This window comes from Rhamphochromis sp. 'chilingali' (genome assembly GCF_963969265.1).
Source record: "Rhamphochromis sp. 'chilingali' genome assembly, chromosome: 12".
Classification (NCBI taxonomy): Eukaryota; Metazoa; Chordata; class Actinopteri; order Cichliformes; family Cichlidae; genus Rhamphochromis; species Rhamphochromis sp. 'chilingali'.
The window spans coordinates 27,662,553-27,682,668 of NC_137939.1; the positions used below are offsets into that span (position 1 = coordinate 27,662,553).

The 20,116-nt window shown below is 43.6% G+C and overlaps 3 protein-coding genes across 3 annotated transcripts; 2 read left to right on the forward strand and 1 right to left on the reverse strand.

Moving 5' to 3' along the window:
- The first annotated feature begins 2,914 nt into the window (after positions 1–2,914).
- haus7 (HAUS augmin-like complex, subunit 7) lies at positions 2,915–9,428 on the forward strand. Its single transcript, XM_080898283.1, has 9 exons — positions 2,915–3,065; positions 3,754–3,869; positions 3,945–4,015; positions 4,092–4,153; positions 4,268–4,458; positions 6,069–6,180; positions 6,302–6,514; positions 8,901–9,012; positions 9,090–9,428. The coding sequence occupies exons 1-9, from the start codon at positions 3,009–3,011 to the stop codon at positions 9,149–9,151; spliced, it is 996 nt and encodes a 331-aa protein (XP_080754409.1). The 5' UTR covers positions 2,915–3,008; the 3' UTR covers positions 9,152–9,428.
- Positions 9,429–9,574: 146 nt separating this feature from the next.
- LOC308406952 (ninjurin-1) lies at positions 9,575–17,601 on the forward strand. Its single transcript, XM_080898284.1, has 3 exons — positions 9,575–12,476; positions 13,892–14,117; positions 15,467–17,601. Exons 1-3 carry the CDS (start codon positions 12,270–12,272, stop codon positions 15,532–15,534), a joined length of 501 nt encoding a protein of 166 aa, XP_080754410.1. The 5' UTR covers positions 9,575–12,269; the 3' UTR covers positions 15,535–17,601.
- A 133-nt stretch (positions 17,602–17,734) lies between these two features.
- LOC308406950 (ribosomal biogenesis protein LAS1L-like) lies at positions 17,735–19,872 on the reverse strand. The gene has a single exon (XM_080898282.1). The coding sequence runs from the start codon at positions 19,706–19,708 to the stop codon at positions 17,981–17,983; it is 1,728 nt and encodes a 575-aa protein (XP_080754408.1). The 5' UTR covers positions 19,709–19,872; the 3' UTR covers positions 17,735–17,980.
- Positions 19,873–20,116: the final 244 nt, after the last annotated feature.

Here is a 20,116-nt window from a genome sequence, read left to right on the forward strand (position 1 = left end):
TTTTAAAAAAGCAGTTTCAGTGCTGTGGTGGGCTTTAAAACATGACTGAAATACTTGTCCTGCCCAGTTTTTCTATCTCACATCTAACTTATTGGGTAAAAAATCAAGATCATAAGCGCATCATCTTAAGATCCTGGCCTCTTCATTCCAATCATTCTTGTTAAGAAACTGTAACCAGAGTTTTAAAACCAGCTTAATCCATTGGTTTCCTTGCAGAAGTCCACTCTGCAGGTGGGGGAGAGACATATGAGAGGTGGAGAATAAAATCAACCTGGGTGTCTATAGTCTTGTGTAGTCTGGGAGATGATTGAATGTTGGAGTGGGTACAGTTTCCTCTGCGGTGGGGTCAGGTGGGCTGCCATGGGTCCTGTGGGGCTTGGCGGTGCTGCTGCCGTAGGCCCCAGTCTGGATGGGCCTGGGCCCCGTTGCCTTGGTGGGTGTTGGGGATGCCTACTAAGGTCAGTGGTCTATTCCCCCCCCATCCCCCAGCCCACACAAGTAGGGCCTTGGGGTGCAGGGGTGTCACCAGTGTGCAGGAGAGGCTTATCTCCCCTCACCATACTCCCTGCCAGTGGCTGATGCCCTCAGGGGTCGGTGCGTTGGTTCTTGGTGTCCGGGGCCTTTAAGGCTGCAGACCCTGAATTGGGATACAGCCTGTATGTCTTTGGACTGTGGGTGAGAACCCATGCAAACTCCACACAGAAAGACCCTGGTGGTGGTATTGAACTCAGGACCTTCTTGCTGTGAGGCAACAGTGCTAACCACCATTTATTACTGCCAGTAATGTACAAATACTTATTTATACTTTATTTTGTATTTTCTAATGTAATTTTATTTTGACAAATTTATCAAAAGATTTCCATTATGCTCAGTTTTCTACACTGAAGTATTAAATTGGTGAATTTAATTTAATTTAATTTAATTTAATTTAATTTAATAGATTCAGAGTTTGCTGACATTCCTCATCATACAGAGGTCCATTGGCTGAGTTGGGGAAAAGTTCTCAATAGAGTTTTTGAGCTCATCGAGGAAATCTGTCAGTTCATGGACATGTATGATGCGGTGAAGGCATTTCAAGTGAAGCTGTCACAAATGTACCAGTGCAACCTGCCTCCCTTTCCCTGTTGCCAAGTAATGTTGAACCAAGTCAGCGGACTTTGCTGAACTGCACCTGTGCAGATTCAGATGGAGCTGCAGTGTAATGATACTCAAGGCAAAGTACGACACTGAATGGCCCGCACAGTTTATTAGTTCCTGAAGCAATGCCTCAGCTCCATCTACATGCGGCTCCAACCTTGTATATGCTTTCATTTATTTTTTCTGGGGGGTTTTGGCAGCATGTTCATATTTCTAACTTGCATAATTTTGACAGGATATATTTTTATGAAGAGCAAAATATTTAAAGTTAAAGTTTTTTTTTTTTTTTTTAAAGTTTATTTAATCTGGAATAATATTCCTGTCTGTTTTTATTCATATTTTGTGGAGTTTATATACTGCTGGGCGGGTGCTCTGATGTTATTGATGTTGAACTTGTTTTATCTTATTTTATTTATAAGGTTAGTTATTAGAGTTTCCAACCGTCCCGTAAAAAACGGAATGGTCTCGTATTCAGAGAAAATATTGCGCGTTTTTCGTATTAAGGTGAAAAGGAACACAGTTTGTCCCGGACTTCAGCTACAATGAAAAAGACACAAAGCTGGAGTTATTCTGTCTTTGCTGCACAACTGCCTCTTCTTCTCTCATTCTCTCCCCTCCCTCTCCTGTTTCTACTTCAATCATGAAACTGATCAGTGATCAGCTGATTTTGCCAGTATTTTCCCACATTTTCTAGATTCTGTACCAGTACTGTGTGTAAAATGCCAACAAAAAGTCAATTAAGTTTTATTCTTTCTCACCTGTCTTTCTGTCTCCTTTCACTTTTTAAAGGTTGCCATCTTAGAAAAAATATTTTGCCCTGCCATGCTGTTTATTGATGTGGCAAATGAATGGTTTATGAAAATATATCTAAATCTGTCATCAGTAATCAGTAATGATCATGTCTCTCCTCTAGTCTTCTCTGTCTTAATTTCAGGTTTTCACCATGTGTTCTAGATAGTTTAGGAGGTTAACTCGACCAAGCAGTCTACTTTCGGGTACTGTTTAGAATACCAGAATAGTTTAGTTTATTAGACTGATACATATATACCAACAAGACAGTGTACATCACTGTGACAACAGCGTTTGTTTTCATTCAAAGGATTTATGGTTTTTCCTATAATACCATGGTGGGCCATTCATTTGGACATTTCAGGCTATTGTTGCTTTCATGATATGACTTGACTAAAAGAAATGTTATTAAGGAACCGGACCACGGCAGGTTTTAGAAAACCCATCCAGAATAATTTTGTAGGCCCATACAGGGACCCCAAAGGTCAAAGCTTCTGTTGCCCTGCTCACGCAGTCCTACCAACAACTACCCACTGTGAAAACAGGCAGGTAATAACGTTTTGGCACATTATTTATGATAAGAACCCACCGTGAGGGGAAATGCAGTTGTGGAGAAGATGAAACCACAGAACATGTTTGATGACGCTGTCAGAAATATGAAGTTGGGAAAAAGTGACTGATGCAAAGCCCCAGTAAAGTGAAAGTTAAAGTGGATCTTATTGATATACTGTAAAAGAACTGAAGAAATGAACGATATCAGGCTATATTGCATTTTCTCAGACAGACTAATTTATCTGATAGCCTTTGATTTTTGTTTTCTTTCTCCGAGGGCAGCTGGATTAACAGCGTATTGATTTATAGGATAAAATATCAAAGAAAAGATGTCTAGTTTGACTTTGGTAAGAGACATAAATCCCTTGAGGACTGTCAGGAACAGCACCCCGTGTAAACATCAGCCGACATTCCTGAGTGGCTTTCCTCTGGTCCTCACGTCACGCCGAAGGATGGCGGTAATGCACACGGTCGCTGTTTGACAACCGCCAATAAAACCCACGAAGAAGAACCCGAGGTCGGTTTGGATAATGGCGGGTGTTCTGATAGAGAAACAACTTGCTCGTCATGTATATTCTTCATTGGAGGTAAACATTAAATACAATATTAACTAAATAAAGTCATAGTTGTGCTCACATAGCATTAAACGCTGCTCTGTGATTTGTTTGAACGTGAGCGGCTCATTAATGCACTGAAATGATTAGTGATGTTTTCTAAGGCGGCGGTCCCCAACCCCCGGGTCTCGGACCGGTATCGGTCCGTGAGTCGTTTGGTACCGGGCCGCGAGAGTTGAGGCTCAGGTGTGAAATGTATAGTTTTTATCGGTTTTCAGCATTATTTTGTCATCGTTTTTATCGTTTACTCGGTTTTCCTTGGTCTTTTCATGTGTGTTATGAATACATTTTCATTTTTTCGGTACCGGTACTAGTTTTATTTTGTTGTATTTATCCGCGACACTTTAAAGGCCGGTCCATGAAAATATTGTCGGGCATAAATAAACCGGTCTGTGGCGCGAAAAAGGTTGGGAACCGCTGTTCTAAGGGACTGTGTAGCTGATTTGGCTTCGGTACAATGTTGGACTTGTTCTACATGAATATTTTTACAGTGGTTTTCCTGCTGCGTCCTTTCTTCTTGGTCTTTTGACTGCTGCCTCATGCGGTCGAATAGAAACAGTACTGCTGGAGCCACAGATCCGCTGTGCCTTTGGTCATGACTCTTTTCCTTTGCCTTGATGTGACTCTGTTGTCGTGTGTGTGCGTGTGTGTGCGTGTTGAGGCTGCGTCCTGCCCCTTGGTTGAAGGTCTGTACCTGCAGGAAGCAGACAGTATGCTGCAGCTGCTGTGCGCCCCCTCACAGCACCGCACGGACATACTAGCGTGGATCTGCAGCAGGTAGGAGAAGCTCTGCTCCTGTACCACAAATAATCTGTTCATCATTATGAACTCGGCCGTGTGTTCACTTCACAGTATCAGCCCAAGCTTCACCAGTTCAAAGCCGATGTCAGTGAGATCCAAGGAGCCTGATGTTCTGACTAAAGGTAACGTAGCTGTGCACAGAGTCCACCAGATGTTTTTGCTGCTTGACACTAACTGTGGTGGTTTATGTCCAAACAGATATGGCTGTTCTTGGGCAGGAACTTTTGCTATGCCGAGCATCTGATGTGGACCTGATTAGGGTGAGAGTTTGTATTCAATTAGTGATGTTATTGATTCACACATACAGACATGCAGTATCACAATAAACACAAACAGTAATCACACATCCATGGTTCTGTGTTTAATCTCTGAAGGGTGATGCAAGTCCGCGGCGGCAACTTCAGTTTCTGGAGCAGCTTTTAGCTTTCGTCCCAGGCTGCGTGAAGTCTGCTGGGCACACAGCTGATGGAGAGCTGCTGCTGAAGGAGTTCTTTGGTGCTGAGAATCTGCCGCACCTCACACAGACGCTAAGTCCTGCATTTGACCCTTGGCCTACACACATCAAGTATGTTTGCTGTCTGATGATCTCTTCTTACACACATTGCTGAAAGACTCGTTCATGGATGCTTGGTGAATCCTAATCGAATTCATTGTGTGCTGTTGTACAACCACAAATCAGAAGAAGTTGGGATGTGTGTTAAAGTAAAATCAAACTGAAACAGTGCTTCGTTAAATGATCTTTGACCTGTATTATATTGAAAACAGTACAACAGCACATTATTTAATGTGTTCTTCATGAATTTTATTGTTGTTTTCAAAATAAACACATATTCCAGTTTTGGTTCTTCCGACACATTTTAAAAGCAGTTGGAACAGTAAAGCATGTACTGCTTTGTAATGTTGTCACTTAAAAGACGTTTAGAGACTGAGGACACCGAGCGATGAAGTGATTCAGGTGTCATTTTGTCCCATTTCTTCCTGCAAACAAGTCTTAAGCTGGGCAACAGTACGGGGTCTTTGTTGTCACCACACATTCTGGACTGGAGACCTGTCAGCACTTTGTAACTTTGTTCTTTGGTCCGGAGCACACAGCATCCATTTCTCCCAAAAAACAGTGATTGATGGTGAACGGACTGGTTCTTTTCTACTCTTCTGAGCAATCAAAGTGCTGCAAACAACTTGTGTATTCACACAAGCACATTTTCTGAGTGCTTTCTAACTAACATTCACACGCTGATGGATGCATCGGAGAGCAATTTGGGGTTAGTATCTTGCCCAAGGATATTTGGCACGCAGACTAGGGGAAGCCAGGAATTGAACCATCAACCTTCCGATCAGTAGATGACCTGCTCTACCGCCTGAGCTACTGCCACCCAATTGATATGAAATTATTGATGTGATCACAGTGTACGTTTCCACTGTGACGTGGTTCATCCCAGATGCCTGTGAGCCCAGAGAAGTCCACGGCACTTCTGTTAACACACGGCTTCCCTTTGGCTCAGTACAGTTTTAACTGCCATTTGTGGATGTAACTACATACTGTGGTACTTGACAAAGGTTTTCCAAAGCGGTCCTGAGCCCATGCGGTGATATCGCTTATGGATGAATGACGGTTCTTGATGCAGTGAGGGATCGGATCGGAGCGGTTGTTCAGCTTGCGCTTGCGCCCTTGTCCTTTATGCACTGAAATTCCTCCAGATTCCTTGAATCCTTTAATTCTATTATGCACTGTTGAAGGTGAAATATCCAAATCTCTTCCTATCTTTCTTTGAGGAACATTGTCTTTAAACATTTTGTCTCGTATTTGTTGCAAACTGCTTCTCCTCGGCCCATCTTTGCCCCTAGAGACTCCAAGAAAGGACTAGACCTTTCTCAGATGCTGCTTAGACGTCACCTGTTTCCAATCAGATCAATATTTAACCAATTTACGTGATTACGAGTCCTAAATTGCTCCTGTCCCAACCTTTTTTGGAATGTGTTGCAGGTCTGAATGACAGAAAAGGACAAAACATGAAATATTTTGTGTTCATATTCTCTGCAATGAAACACGAGTCAAAGGAAATTTAGAAATCACTACTTTCCTTTTTTTTAAATTTGTTTTCCAAACTGTCCCAACTCTTTCTGATTTGGTTTGTAGGTGAGAAGCCTCTCTGACTTCTTTTCTGTACCTCATAGGGCTCTGTGGAAGAACACAAAGTCATCTTATAAGCCAAACAGAGAAGAAAATGGAGATATTGTTGCCCTTCTACAGGCGACGCAATCAGCACTGGAGCAGCTGCAGTCAAAGGTCTGACAAGGGAAAAAAAGGGAAACTGTTTTATTAAAGCACCAACAGAAAGCTCAAACATCTTGTTTGACATGTGCGACTGTCATGGTGGTAAAGCATGCCGTTTGCTTCGTCCCCTCAGTGTGTATTCCTGAACAGCGAGGCCCAGAGTCCTCCCGCCTTCTCTCCAAGCTCACTGCGTGTAGCAGCGTCTGACCTCCAGCAACTGATGGCCACCTTCAGCCATGTTTATGAGACAGACCTGAGAGTTTACTGCAGCAGAGACCCCCCCAGCTTCAGCTCAGAGACAGAAGTCTTCCAGAGGGTCCAACAGCTGCTGCTGGCCTGCAACACGGTACTCACAAATAAGCCCACTCTGTTAAAGTCACACCTGTGTCATTTGGACACCCACAGTTCCAGAGACTTGCACATTAAATCATTCTAGGGCTGCCCTTAAATCATTGACTAAATATTAGCAAATGAGGAAAGTCTCAGTTGACCGAGTTTGGTGGAGGGAAAGCAAAGCAAATCATTTACCTTCTTATTTACAGACGTGGCCAAATGTTTTGAGAAACCCACAAATATTAGTTTTCACAAAGTTTGCTGCTTCAGTTTTTACGATAGCAATTTGCACACACTCAAACTTCTTTACCATGAACTTGACCGAGCAACCCAACAATCATATGACCCCCTATGACAGGAGTAGGGAACGTTAGTCCTCGAGGGCCGGCGTCCTGCAGGCTTTAGATCTCACCCTGGGTCACCACACCTGAATCACATGATTAGTTCATCAGGCCTCTGGAGGACTTTAGGACATGTTGAGGAGGTCATTTAGCCATTTCAATCAGCTGTGTTGGATCAAGGACACATCTAGAACATGCAGGACACCGGCCCTCGAGGCCTGGAGTTGCCCACCCCGGCCCTATGAGCAAGGACTTTGGCAACAGTGGGAAGGGAAATGGAGTTGTCTTAATTCTGGGAGTGTGACTGCACCTCATACACTCCCCTTTTAGTTTTGTAACTGTTTGAATTCCTGCATTTCACAGCGTCTGTTCTCGTTTTTCATGCCCACACTCTGCTCTTTTGTTTCGTCTCAGTAGTACCTGGGATCTACCTGCTGTCAGTCAGAGGGCTGCCGTGAAGCTTTTCCCAAACTCCGGTCACAGACTCAGATATTAGCTTCCAGCTGTTCTCTTTCTATAGACACTGATGATCTAAGTGAAGACACGGTTAAAAATAATACATTTACAGCCAGAAACAAAAACCTGTTTCTGTAGCTAAATTATTTTCCTCCTCCTTAAACTGAATGGTGTTTTGATCGTTCTGTTTTTATAACCCAGCAGTTGGTGCCACGTTGATGGGAAGGTGTGCAGACACAGGCGGCTGTACAGCCTGGTCTGACCTGAAACCTCTTCAGGTCCTACACAGCAAAATCTCCAGTGTTAAATTAACACTGGAGAGTGTCTATATGGGTCCACACCTCTGAGTGTTAAATACAACACTGTTGAGTGTTAAATTAACACTTTTGACAGTGTTATATGTTTAAAAGTGTAACCGGAAGGTCGCCGGTTCGATCCCTGGGCTCTCTGTCCTGGTCGTTGTGTCCTTGGGCAAGACACTTTACCCTACCGCCTACTGGTGTTGGCCAGAGGGGCGATATGGCAGCCTCGCTTCTGTCAGTCTGCCCCAGGGCAGCTGTGGCTACAACCGTAGCTTGCGTCCACCAGTGTGTGAATGAATAGGGGCATTGTAAAGCGCTTTGGGTGCCTTGTAAAGCGCTATATAAATCCAATCCATTATTATTATTAAAAGTAACCTAGTCAGTTTTGAAGATTAACAATGGCTAACACTTTTGACAGTGTTATATGCTGATTTTCTAACACTGGAAAATAACTCGGTGTTAGAAATATTCCAGTGTTAGAAAATCAGCACTGCTCAGTGTTAGCCATTGTTAATCTTCAAAACTGACTAGGTTACTTTTAAACATATAACACTGTCCATCCATCCATCCATCCGCTTATCCTTTTCAGGGTCGCGGGGGGCGCTGGAGCCTATCCCAGCTGTCATAGGGCGAGAGGCGGGTACACCCTGGACAGGTCGCCAGTCTGTCGCAGGGCTAACACATAGGGACAGACAACCATTCACACTCACATTCACTCGCACATTCACACCTAGTGGCAATTTGGATTAATCAATTAACCTATCCCCACAAGCTGCATGTCTTTGGACGGTGGGAGGAAGCCGGAGTACCCGGAGAGAACCCACGCAAACACGGGGAGAACATGCAAACTCCACACAGAAAGACCCCGGCCTGATGGTGGAATTGAACTCAGGACCTTCTTGCTGTGCGGCAACAGTGCTAACCACCGTGCCACCGTGCTGCCCTATAACACTGTCAAAAGTGTTAATTTAACACTCAACAGTGTTGTATTTAACACTCAGAGGTGTGGACCCATATAGACACTCTCCAGTGTTAATTTAACACTGGAGATTTTGCTGTGTAGCTTTGCATACTAATGGCTTATTCAGGGTTGTTGTAGTGGCAGCAGATACCTTGGACGTGTTTCACAGAGGTGTTGAATCTATCCCACCAAACGTCTCTGAAACAGTTAGTCTGAACCTTCATTTAGTCCGGACTGTTTGCAGGCCTGATAGCAGGTCAGTGTAACTAATAAACTGACACTGCTCGTAGGACAGGAACATAGTGACGTGTTCTGTCCTCTGGTGTGTGCGTCTGTCAGGAGCTGGAAATGCTGAAGGAAGTGTCAGAAGCTTCTGAGTCGGTGAGCGAGGAGGTGAAGCAGCTTCAAACGCAGCCTCACTACTGGAGCCGAGGAGAGAAGCACACGTTACGTAAGTCAGTTTAACACTCATATTTAGAGTTTCTTACATATTGTTTATTATTTGTTTCCTCTTTTTTTCTCCACTAGCTGATCAACTGGAGAAGGTTATCGGGCGAATTGGAGGCTTTCTGTCTCAGCTTAGTTCATAACGTCATTCAGAGGGATGCACTCATCAGATTCACTGAGGAGGCTCTGGTGGTGTTAAGACGGAGACAACACAGCTTGGACGTGTTTCACAGAGGTGTAAGGGACAGACGTGTAAGGGACAGACGTGTGTGTGGTCACTGCAGTCAGACACCCTGTTTAATCTGAGCATGACTGACATGTTGTTGTGTGAAACAGAAAGTGTCACTGTTGGTGAGTCGAGAGTTTTTACATCGTTTTTTTGGAGAAATCAGTGATGACATTAAACATGTTGCTATGCTTCTTTGTTTCATGATGATTACTGAAACTGACCATTTTACACTCAGTGGTCACATCACATCTCACTGCAGCCGTGCTGGGAAGTACTCCAGACCAGAGTGGGAAGAGAGTATGTTCCCTACAGTTGGCGTGAAGGAAGCGCCATGCGTCGCAAAGACCAAAATCACTCATGTACTGTCTGATTATTAGGATTCAACTTCGTCATTACACATGTATAAATACAGGGTAACAAAGTACAGTATAAATACAGTATAACTTGTGGACAGTCGAGTTCCTGCTGTGTTGAGCTTGTTCACGTCTTCATTAGTCCAAAGCTGAAGTCGCCCCAGAGAACAAGGGCACAGTCTAGGTGCTCAGAGAGTAACAAACATGGAAGAATGAGGGGTCATCAGTATCTGGGTCATATATACTGCTATTCAATTAGAAATCTACTCTCCTAATCTGTAACTGAGTACTGTGAAATTCACATTTATTGTTCTATATTTTGTTAAACACTCGACTACATGTTAAAAAAACAGAAATGAAAACATTGTTTATCACGCCACAATTATTAACAGTAGTTCAAAGTAGAGCTGGGCGATATAAGATTTTTTCATATCACGATATTTTTTTTCATTTCAGGCGATAACGATATCTATCACGATATAAGCCAAATAACTATATTTGTAAGATTTAAATGTGCCGTTGCTCACAAGTAAAATGGGAAATAATCAGCAGCTTGTTTTTATTTAAATGTTTATTTCCCATAATAAGTTCAACAGGGTAGATGTACTTAAGGAACATGAGACTTTTTCAGATAAATAAAGGCAAATATTGCAAACTACACAAAAGGCAGCCGCTAAAGCGTTTAAGTTTCAAAATAGAACAAACAAAACAGGCTAAATTGTCAATTCCACTTAGAAACAAAATATTAATTCTAAAAATAAATCTTAGTTTGTTTTACAGAAGAACAGACAAAACTGACTAACTTTTGTCAATATCAAATAAACTGAGAACTAAAAGGAAATTCTCAATCTCTCCTTGTTGTATAGCTTAGCTTTTCAAACAGTTTTAACAGTTACTTTAGTCTGACAAAAGCCGAATGACGAATTAGCGCTTCCAGTCAGAGACTGAAGCTACGTCCACACGTACACGGGTATTTTTGAAAACGGAGATTTTCCGTTTTCGTTTTAAAAAATAATCCCGTCCACACATAAAGGCAGAAATGAAGGAAAACGCTGCTATGAACATGCCAAAGCAGCAGGTGGCGCTAGATTCCTAACCGTGCAGAAATGTTGGCCAATCAGAAGTCTAGAAGCCTCGGTGGGAAAAAGTAAACAAAGCTGGGGCACAGAAGCAGAACCGAGTCGTATGTGTGGAGGGACAGTAACTGTGTGTATATGTAAGCATTTAAACACTGCAGAGAGTAGAATTAACAGTATTGTAGAAATTCATTTCACCGAAACAATAACGTGGCGCACAGTGTGACGTCAAAAAATGCGCACACCTTTGACGCTGCGTTTTCTCCGTTTTTCTAGTCCACACGTAAATGCAAAAACGGAGTTTTCAAAAATATCCACCCTGGCCGGAGTTTTTAAAAATCTTCGTTTTCAGTGACCAAAAATGCCGTTTACGTGTGGACGAAAGGTGCAAACGCATAGAAAAATCTGCGTTTTCAAAAATACCGGTACGTGTGGACGTAGCCTGAGCATGCACCAGTTTATTGCATTTCCAGACTTGCTTTCGGCACAATTTACAGTGCACGCTACTCTGTTTTTTGTCAGACTTGAAATAGCCGAAATACCTTCACACTACGGAACTTCTTTGGCTCTTCCGTTCGACAATCTCTCCGGCATTGGAACTATCATCTGTTTTCTCTTCGGTAACCTTCGGTCACGCTCGGTTGATTTTTTTTCTAGTCGGCACACTCATTTCCTCCATTACCCGGACCTTATGGTGGCTGGCTGCTTCCCAAACAAATACACATGTGCGGCTTGGCACTTGTGCTGTACGTAACAAGTCACGTGACGTGACGCTGCGGCTGTGATTGGTTCGGCTCTGGGCTACTTAATTTGGATTGGCTGTTCTTTTTTTTTTTCTTTTTTTTTTAAGAGGACAAGAGCGGCGAGGTCTATCGCGATAGTTTAACTTTTCTATCGAGAAAAAGTTATATCACGATACATATCGTTATCGTTCTATCGCCCAGCTCTAGTTCAAAGGTTTATTACATAAACGTAAGCTCAACTTATCCTTGTTTTATATCTCATGTATATATATGGCTTCAAGCTCATGTACAGTGGTGTGATTCAAATATTCAGCCTTCAGACCAACAGCCACTCTATTTCACACAGTTCTACTCAGCCTGCTTCATGTGACAGGGAGCAGCTATCTCATCCACCCTGTTTACAAGGGGAGCCTTTCCAAAGACACTGGCTGAAACAAAAGCAGAGGGGAGCTAAACCAGTCTGTCCAGCTCGTACACCCAGTATGAGATTGGAACACAGTCTAATAAATAAAAATCTAAAATCAGGAGCAGAGAAATGTTATTATGGTTAAAGAGACCTAAAAACAGCTGAACTCTTCACTTTTGGTGAAATGTTGAAACTTTTCTAATCACAGAAATAGACAGTTTTTAGGTTTTAAACTTTAAACTGGTCTGAATCCATCATAATGGGAACAAAAGGATAAAAAAATCCCTTGTGAACCCAACAGAGCACCTCAGTAAAGGACGTATAATTCTTCTCATTGCTGCAGGCAGGCCGGCACACTGATTTGTGTTGATTTGTGTACAGTGATATTAAAAGACAAGACATTTGAGAAAGATGAGATACTTCAGTTAAAGGGCTCAAAGTTCTTGTATTATGAATGACACGAGTGTTGGAAAGTGACAGAGAGGCATGCAGTGGGAGTTGCTTAACAATCCTACAGGAGGAGCAGCCAGACTTGATCCTGTCTCCAGCCTCGAGTCTTTCTGCAGCCAGTACAGCACAGACTCCAGCAGCAGGAAGAAGAATGGCAGAGCACACGCTTAATGCAGAGGACATGGCTCTAAATAAACTGGGCGACATAGAGGTAAGCATCAAGCCTGTCTTGTCCTCTCTGCCCTCGGGGGCCACGGTGCTCGTAGCTGAAATGCCTAAAGTTTGTCCAGTTTGAGTCGGCACATCATGAAGCTGTTACTGAAGGTAACGGCAGAATTGTATATGGAATTATAGCTTGTGTGGGGAAAAACAAATTTTTTATCCTGTCTTGGGGCAAACTGACCAAACTTCTGAAGCAAAAGTAAAGCTGTGGCTCTCTCCCCACCGGTCATTTAGACATGGGGCTTTTTCATAGAACCAGGTGTAGCTTCTTTCTAGCAGGACTTTAGTCTCACCCACATGATGTTCTACATTTCTGTTTCTGAGGAGCCAAAAGAAAGGTGGATCAAAAAGGCTAAAACAGCTCATTTTTGACCTTCGATGAACACAAAGGCCCAGCATGAGATAAATAAGGATCATGTTGAACTGTGATTCAATAATAAAATTAAGGTATTTGATGTGATCTTAAGAAGTCTCTTTTAATCCTACCAATAAATTTAACAAAGGCTGGGGCTGTGTGTCGTCTTAATGTCTTTGGCTTTTGTTATTCCTGATTAATTTATGTGGTGAAGCTAGCGATGGGCATTCTGAACCTGCTTTAAAGTAGCTGAAAGTAACTATGTGTTCTCTTAATGCTCAGATCCACGTCAGGCATGTGCAGGCTATGCTATAACAAAGATAACCTTTACAGTGATGAAAACTGAGAACGTCCAGGTGAACACAACCAACCTTTTGGGATTTACTTGGATGTTTGAGCATGCAGCACTAATCCCTGACATCACATCAACCTCGAAGAACAATCAGAATGACAAAGTCACAAAAAACAAAAAGATTAATGATTCAGTTCAGTGTCACTTCATCATTATGCTATTAAAGTCCATGATAACAGGGAGAGAAAATAGGAACGACCCCTCTCCAGTGTCTGTTCCACTGATCAGCTGTACAGAGAGCTGAACGATAGCTTTGGGGCTGAGACAGGGCTGCACCCCGGTGTGACGTCTCACACCCTTGTGCTACACAGCTGGACTTAAGTAAATGTCTCAGCTGGTTGAAACTTTCTCACAGTATTTCTGAGATACATGGCGGCGGTCACCTGGATTTATCAGCTCAGACACAGGACCAGTTCAATTGTTCTCCGCACATACATGTTTTCATGTGATAAGTTGGCAGGTATGTAGAAAACCACACCTCTTTGCATGTTAGCTCAGGTGAGTCAACATATGTTATTCTGCCACTCCTACCTTTGTCCTTAATGCCACACCCCAGGGACAGGTAACTAAACGTGTGTGGAAAAAAGCGTGGACACGTGTGCAGAGACGTCACACTGTTAAAGAGAGAAACATTGTGAAAAGTTATTTGACTTTGCATTTGTGTTCCTGCTCTCGTACCTAACCTGTCCTCTCACAGGCCCAGCCTAGAAAAGCACTCCGACCGATTGACATGAATCACTACGCCACTAAGAAGCGTGCGGCTCAGAGCATGTTGGACGTGGCCTTGCTCATGGCCAACTCGTCTCAGCTGAAGACCATCCTTTATGTGGGTCCACAGTATCGTTTCTATGTCCCCCTCATCATGCTGCTGACCCTGTCCTCCGCGTTACAGGTCATAGTGGGGCTGCTGCTCGTCTTCATTGGCAAGTGACATCATTGACTTTGTCTGAATGAAAATGGCTTAAAGAACAGCTGTGCTTCTCTCTGTGTTATTCCAGTTTGAGTGAAAAATACTTTCAAAGTATTTTTAGAATAGAAAAGAATAGAATAAACCTTTATTATCCCACGGATGAGAAATGTGGGTGTTACAGTTCTTATAGCAGGGGCAATATAAAATATAAAAGGAAGACACAAACTGTTCCTATATACATAAGCAACTGAAGTTCGTATATACAGGTAACAATGCACAGAGCTATATATTAAATGTGCAGTAAACAAACAAGCTGGTGAGTAAGATGATCAAAGAATGTTGAGCTGCATTATAGAGTCTGACAGCCCCTCTCCAGGCTCAGACTGAGGTTAAAGATGGATGTGGTAACCTCACAGAGTTGATCTGCACAGTCCCTCAATAGTCTGGAGCTGATTCCATCCGGACCCGTGGCCTTCCTGGTTTTCCTCTTCCTCAGCTGACTTTGCACCTGGTCAGCTGTGACGGAGAGGCTGCAGTGTGGGACAAAGTAAATGATGATTGCTGCTAAAGAACTGATTGAAGTTTCTTCGTGACTTTTTAAAGAGCAGGATAAGTTTGGGGGGTCTCTCTTCTGCGTAGTGAAAAAATGACAAGAGGATGTGAATCTCAGATTGATTGTGATTTTAATGAAAGGAAGAAGTGACGCTGAAAACTAGTTCATGCATTTATTAGTTCCAGGCTGAACTACTGTAATTCATTATTATCAGGATGTCCTAAAAACTCGCTGAAAAGCCTTCAGTTAATCCAAAATGCTGCAGCAAGAGTCCTGACAGGGACTAGAAAGAGAGAACAGATTTCTCCTGTTTTGGCTTCCCTTCATTGGCTCCCTGTTAAATCCAGAATTCAAACTCCTGCTCCTCACATACAAGGTCTTAAATAATCAGGCCCCATCTTATCTTAATGACCTTGTAGTACCATATCACCCTATTAGAGCGCTCCGCTCTCGCTCTGCAGGCCTACTTGTTGTTCCTAGAGCATTTAAAAGTAGAATGGGAGGCAGAGCCTTCAGTTTTCAGGTCCCTCTTCTGTGGAACCAGCTTCCAGTTTGGATTCAGGAGACAGACACTATCTCTACTTTTAAGATTAGGCTTAAAACTTTCCTTTTTGCTAAAGCATATAGATAGGGCTGGACCAGGTGACCCTGAATCCTCCCTTAGTTATGCTGCAATAGACGTAGGCTGCCGGGGATTCCCATGATGCATTGAGTTTTTTCTTTCCAGTCACCTTTCTCACTCACTATGTGTTAATAGACCTCTCTGCACTGAATCATGCTTGTTATTAACCTCAGTCTCTCTTCCACAGCATGTCTTTATCCTGTCTTCCTTCTCTCACCCCAACCGGTCGCAGCAGATGGCCCCGCCCTTCCCTGAGCTTGGTTCTGACGGAGGTTTCTTCCTGTTAAAAGGGAGTTTTTCCTTCCCACTGTCGCCAAAGTGCTTGCTCATAGGGGGTCGTGATTGTTGGTTTTTTTCTGTATCTATTATTGTAGGGTCTACTGTACAATATAAAGCACCTTGAGGCGACTGCTTTTGTGATTTGGCGCTGTATAAATAAAATTGAATTGAATTGAAGGTAAATTACAGTGCAGGAACACGAGAAAACACGGTGATGCAGGACGCTCGCAATACTTTGGTCACTTCAGTGCACGCAGTCCCACAAAACTGGATGTCACGACGCATAAATGTGACATATTTTACTCCATATTCATTCCTGCTGTCTTACTGTTTATATTTTACTGCTGCACAGTCAGCGTGCAGCACCTATCATGGAATTTTGCATGTACAAGGACAGTAAAAGGCTATTCTACTCTATTCTATTCTATTGTCATTTGCAAACACTGATGCAGCCGTGTATTTATGTGGAACATTTGTAATATTACTAGACATTTGAACCTAGGCCAATATCAACGAGTTACAGCAGCTTTGAATTCATTTCAGACTGGATGTAGCCAGTTACAATTCAAGTCTCACATAAGAAGTATTTTGTTAACTTTCAAATCAGATAAAAGCTTCGTTGAAGAGTGCACGGCATCACTAACACCTGAGGGTGTTCTATAGCAAAATCAACTATGATGTGCAAACGTTTGGAGGCCTCGAGGGCCAAAAGGTCAGATTGCTGACTCACTGACTCAGAACAGGACGTTTACATGGAACTTGCTTTTGACAAATATTGCAGTACCTCCACCTTTTTTGGGTTGAGCTGTCCTATATACATTATAGCCATCAATACTTATAAGCCTACTTGTAATACATTTGTTTAACCAGTCCAATGTGCCCATTCACGGAGCATATCCATCATGGAACATAAGCGACCAAGATGGATATGATGTGGTTTAACATTCCCAGAGATAAGAAGTAGCAGAAGAACGACACGCTTCAGCTTAAAGATTTCCTAGAATTATTTTTTAGAATCTAATTCTATTCTAAAATCATGTTTAAAGGAAAGTACAATTGTTGTGAAGAGCCATAACACAAATCATTTGGGGCAGTTCCACAAAAGAGAAGAACAAGGGCACAGGTAAAGACTTCATTCACCTCAGTGCACCGTCACTTTTATACACCACAACATATATTTGCACACATGCTTGTCCTTATTTATATTCATACCTACATCTCTGTATTCATCAAGTCAGCTTAATATTTATCTAACAATGTCTCTGCTTCTACACTAATTGTTTATGAGTTTGTTGTATATTTGCTGCTCTACGACGAATAAGGTTTCTCTGATTCCAGTTAATGTCCATTAAATCTGCGTGATCAATGGCATGCAATAGAATTTAATGGCAAAAAAGCATTATTTTTTTTAACACGTTGGGGGTTGACATGTTGTTTTAGTGAACGACCTTGGGTTAAACTAACTCTGATCAGCTGTATGGAAACAAAATCAACAGACTCTTCATATCAGAAGCTCAACCTGCACTGTGCTCACAGCACAGTCAGCGCTAAATCTGATTTGAACTGACCAAACTATACAGTACCTGTATGAATACTATGAAGGCCGGAAGTGAGAGGCTGTGGAGTGGGACGGTCTGTGAGACTGAGATTACCCAGAATGCACCAGTGAATGACACAGGAAATCATTCCTGGCTGTGGATACCTCCCTGCACAGCTCCTCCATCTAATGCACGACACACACTTTTGTTCTACGGTGAAAATAACAATTTGTTACAGTTTAGCCTAAAATGCCAATGATATATATTTCTCCTCTGCAATATTTTGGACATTTATAATGGAGCTATTTATATATATTACAGCTACACCTTATATTTTGTAACTGTGTAATGTATTGTGTTATTTAATTTTGTTCAGTGTTACTGCTCTTATTGACTCGGAGCGACTGTAACCACAGAATTTCCGCAGGGATTAATAAACTCTTTATTTCACTTTCCAGCATGCAGAGAATGTGTTAAACGTTTTTCTCTGCCACCTACTAATAATATACACAAAGAACATAAAGGCTTCCACCTGGCCCAAATGACCACAACTACGACATATTTTCAGTGTCAGTTCATCAGATGATCAGTTTTCAGGATTCGGATGTATTGTTTGGTCTATTAAATGTCACACACACTTGCAAAGAGAATGGTTTATTTGAAGACACAGAGTAATCAAACACCTCGTTTTGTTAAATCAGAACATTTTGTCTTCTGCCAACATGTTTAGTTAACGAGCTCGACTGGACAGAAACAATCACAACTGCTGAACCTGCACTGTGCTCATGGTTAAAGCTCCCACAACATTTTGTCTTCTGAACATTGTATTTTTGCTTCAAAACTGCTTCTAGCACAACAAGAGTCAGCGGAGGCTGGAATGAGACTTAAAAAAGCTTCAGTCCACATTTCAGTTTGTTGAGCTCGCTGTTGCTCCAGAGGAGGCCCTCAGCTGGCCGGGCTGGAGCCGAGGCCCCGGGGATGCTGCTACGTGTCGCGCTGCTCTCCAGCTCCACTGGCTGGTCAAACACAGTCATTATCGAATAATTGTCCACCATGAGGCACGACGGGTCGTCCGACTGTCCAGGAACTTTACCAAGGGCGTAGTTCTTCCATGTGACATTATCAGTGCACACCTGCCACGGAGAACCTCTGAGGGCAAGTGCTCTTTCAGCCTGCACGTCTGCCCATTTGCGCTCCTCACTTCTCTCCGAGTCCATTGGTGAGGAATGCAAGGGACGGGCGTCCTGCCGGGAGTGTTGCATCTGGTCCAGCAGCATCCTCACAGTATATATGGGCTGCTGCTGCTTCTGCTGCAGAGGTGTGCTGGCCTCTGAGCGCTCTGTCTGTGTGTAGATGGAGCAGAGCTGGAACAGCTTCTCTCTGGTTTCCTGAGGGGGGGGATGCTCCATGTCATCCAGGACTAGCTGGATCAGGTGAGGTGTGCTGATGCAGGGGGCATCCAGACATGCAGAGAGAAGCTGCTGCCACCTCAGCTGGATGCGGTTGATGAAAATCCTGTCCTTCGTTCTGGCTTTCTTCTGCAACTTTGTCTCAAAATGATATTCAAATTTGTTGTTGTTGCAGAGGAGGACTTCTGAAATCCATGCAGAAATATAGAAACACCTGTGACTGTTGGGCTCTTTGCTGAGCAGCTTCAGTTCCACAAAGAGCTTCTCCAGGAAGAGGTGAATGAAAGACGGAGAGTTAAGCATCTTTAGCAGGGGCAGCCAAAAGCGCAGGAAGGTTTGTGGGACTCTGGGCTCAGTGGGACTGGCACTGTCAGAGGTTGCACAGCCTAATGTTTCCAGCTGCTCCATGGTAGGAACAAGAAAACCGTCTTCCAGCAGCACATCAATCAACAGCTCACTGGACTCCAGTGCAAACTGCTTGATCTCACCCAGCAACCAACTCATGTCTGCTAAGGGGGCCTGCCACAAGCTCTTCTTGTCTTCAGGAGACCCAGCATCAAAAGCTTGGTACTGGTCCTTCTCATAAGAGATCAGCAGCTCCCGAGCGTTTCTGTAGGCATCCACTTCTTTCTGCCTGGCAACGAGCTCATCTTCCTGGCGCTTGACGTCCGCTTCCTCATCCTCGCCATCCGACTGCAAGTCCCAGCGCTCATCGGGGGCTCCTCCCAGCTGTCTGGACCAAAACTCCTGCTGGAGCCACTCCAGGACCACCTTACACCCCTTTCGGCACCATTTCAAAGAAGGAAGCGTCCGATGCGTGATTTCGTGCCTCAGATTCACCACCCACTCGGGGATGTTCAAGTTTCCAGCCAGTCGCCTCAGCGGCCGGGCTGTTCTTCCCTGCTGGCGCTCCGTGATAAGATTAACAAATCTTACCAGGGCCGTCCCGTACATCAGGGTCAAGTCCTCTCCGGTAAGCTGTCCGGACCGGTCCCGCACCTGGCAGCGCACGAGGTCCGCTGTGCAGTCCACGGCCACAGGAAAACTATTAGCGCACCTGGCCTTCCAAGCCGATATCCTCTCTAACGCAAACCTCTGCAGAGAGGAGTCCATCGAGTAAAGGTAGTCCCGAACCTGATCCCACTCCGCTTTGTTAAGCCAGGCTACCACATGGCGTTTTTTCTCAGAGCCCTTTTTCTTCATTGTGCGCGCTCCGGACCTCACGCTCAATCTCTCACTCACCGGGAAAAAGCCGCTCGCCTCACGCAGAGACCACTCGCAGATTTATATGACACAGGACCGCGTTCAGAGCTTCGAGTTTTACCGTCGCTTCTCGCACAGTATCCAGGAAATGACGCTAACGTTTTCTTCGGCTTCGTTTGCGGCTGACGTTCACCCTGCGGGCACGCTGACGCCTCCTGCTGGATTGGAGGATGGAGCGATGGTTCTACAGAGCGCTTATTTACATGATGCTGGTCATAAACGAGCTTTCTTTGGCTATGGTGATGATCACAGTTTATTTACATACTCTATAAATTCACGCTGTTTAGTTTTAGACACTGCACTTTTTTCTTGCATCGCATTCATTTGGACATTTCAGGCTATTGTTGC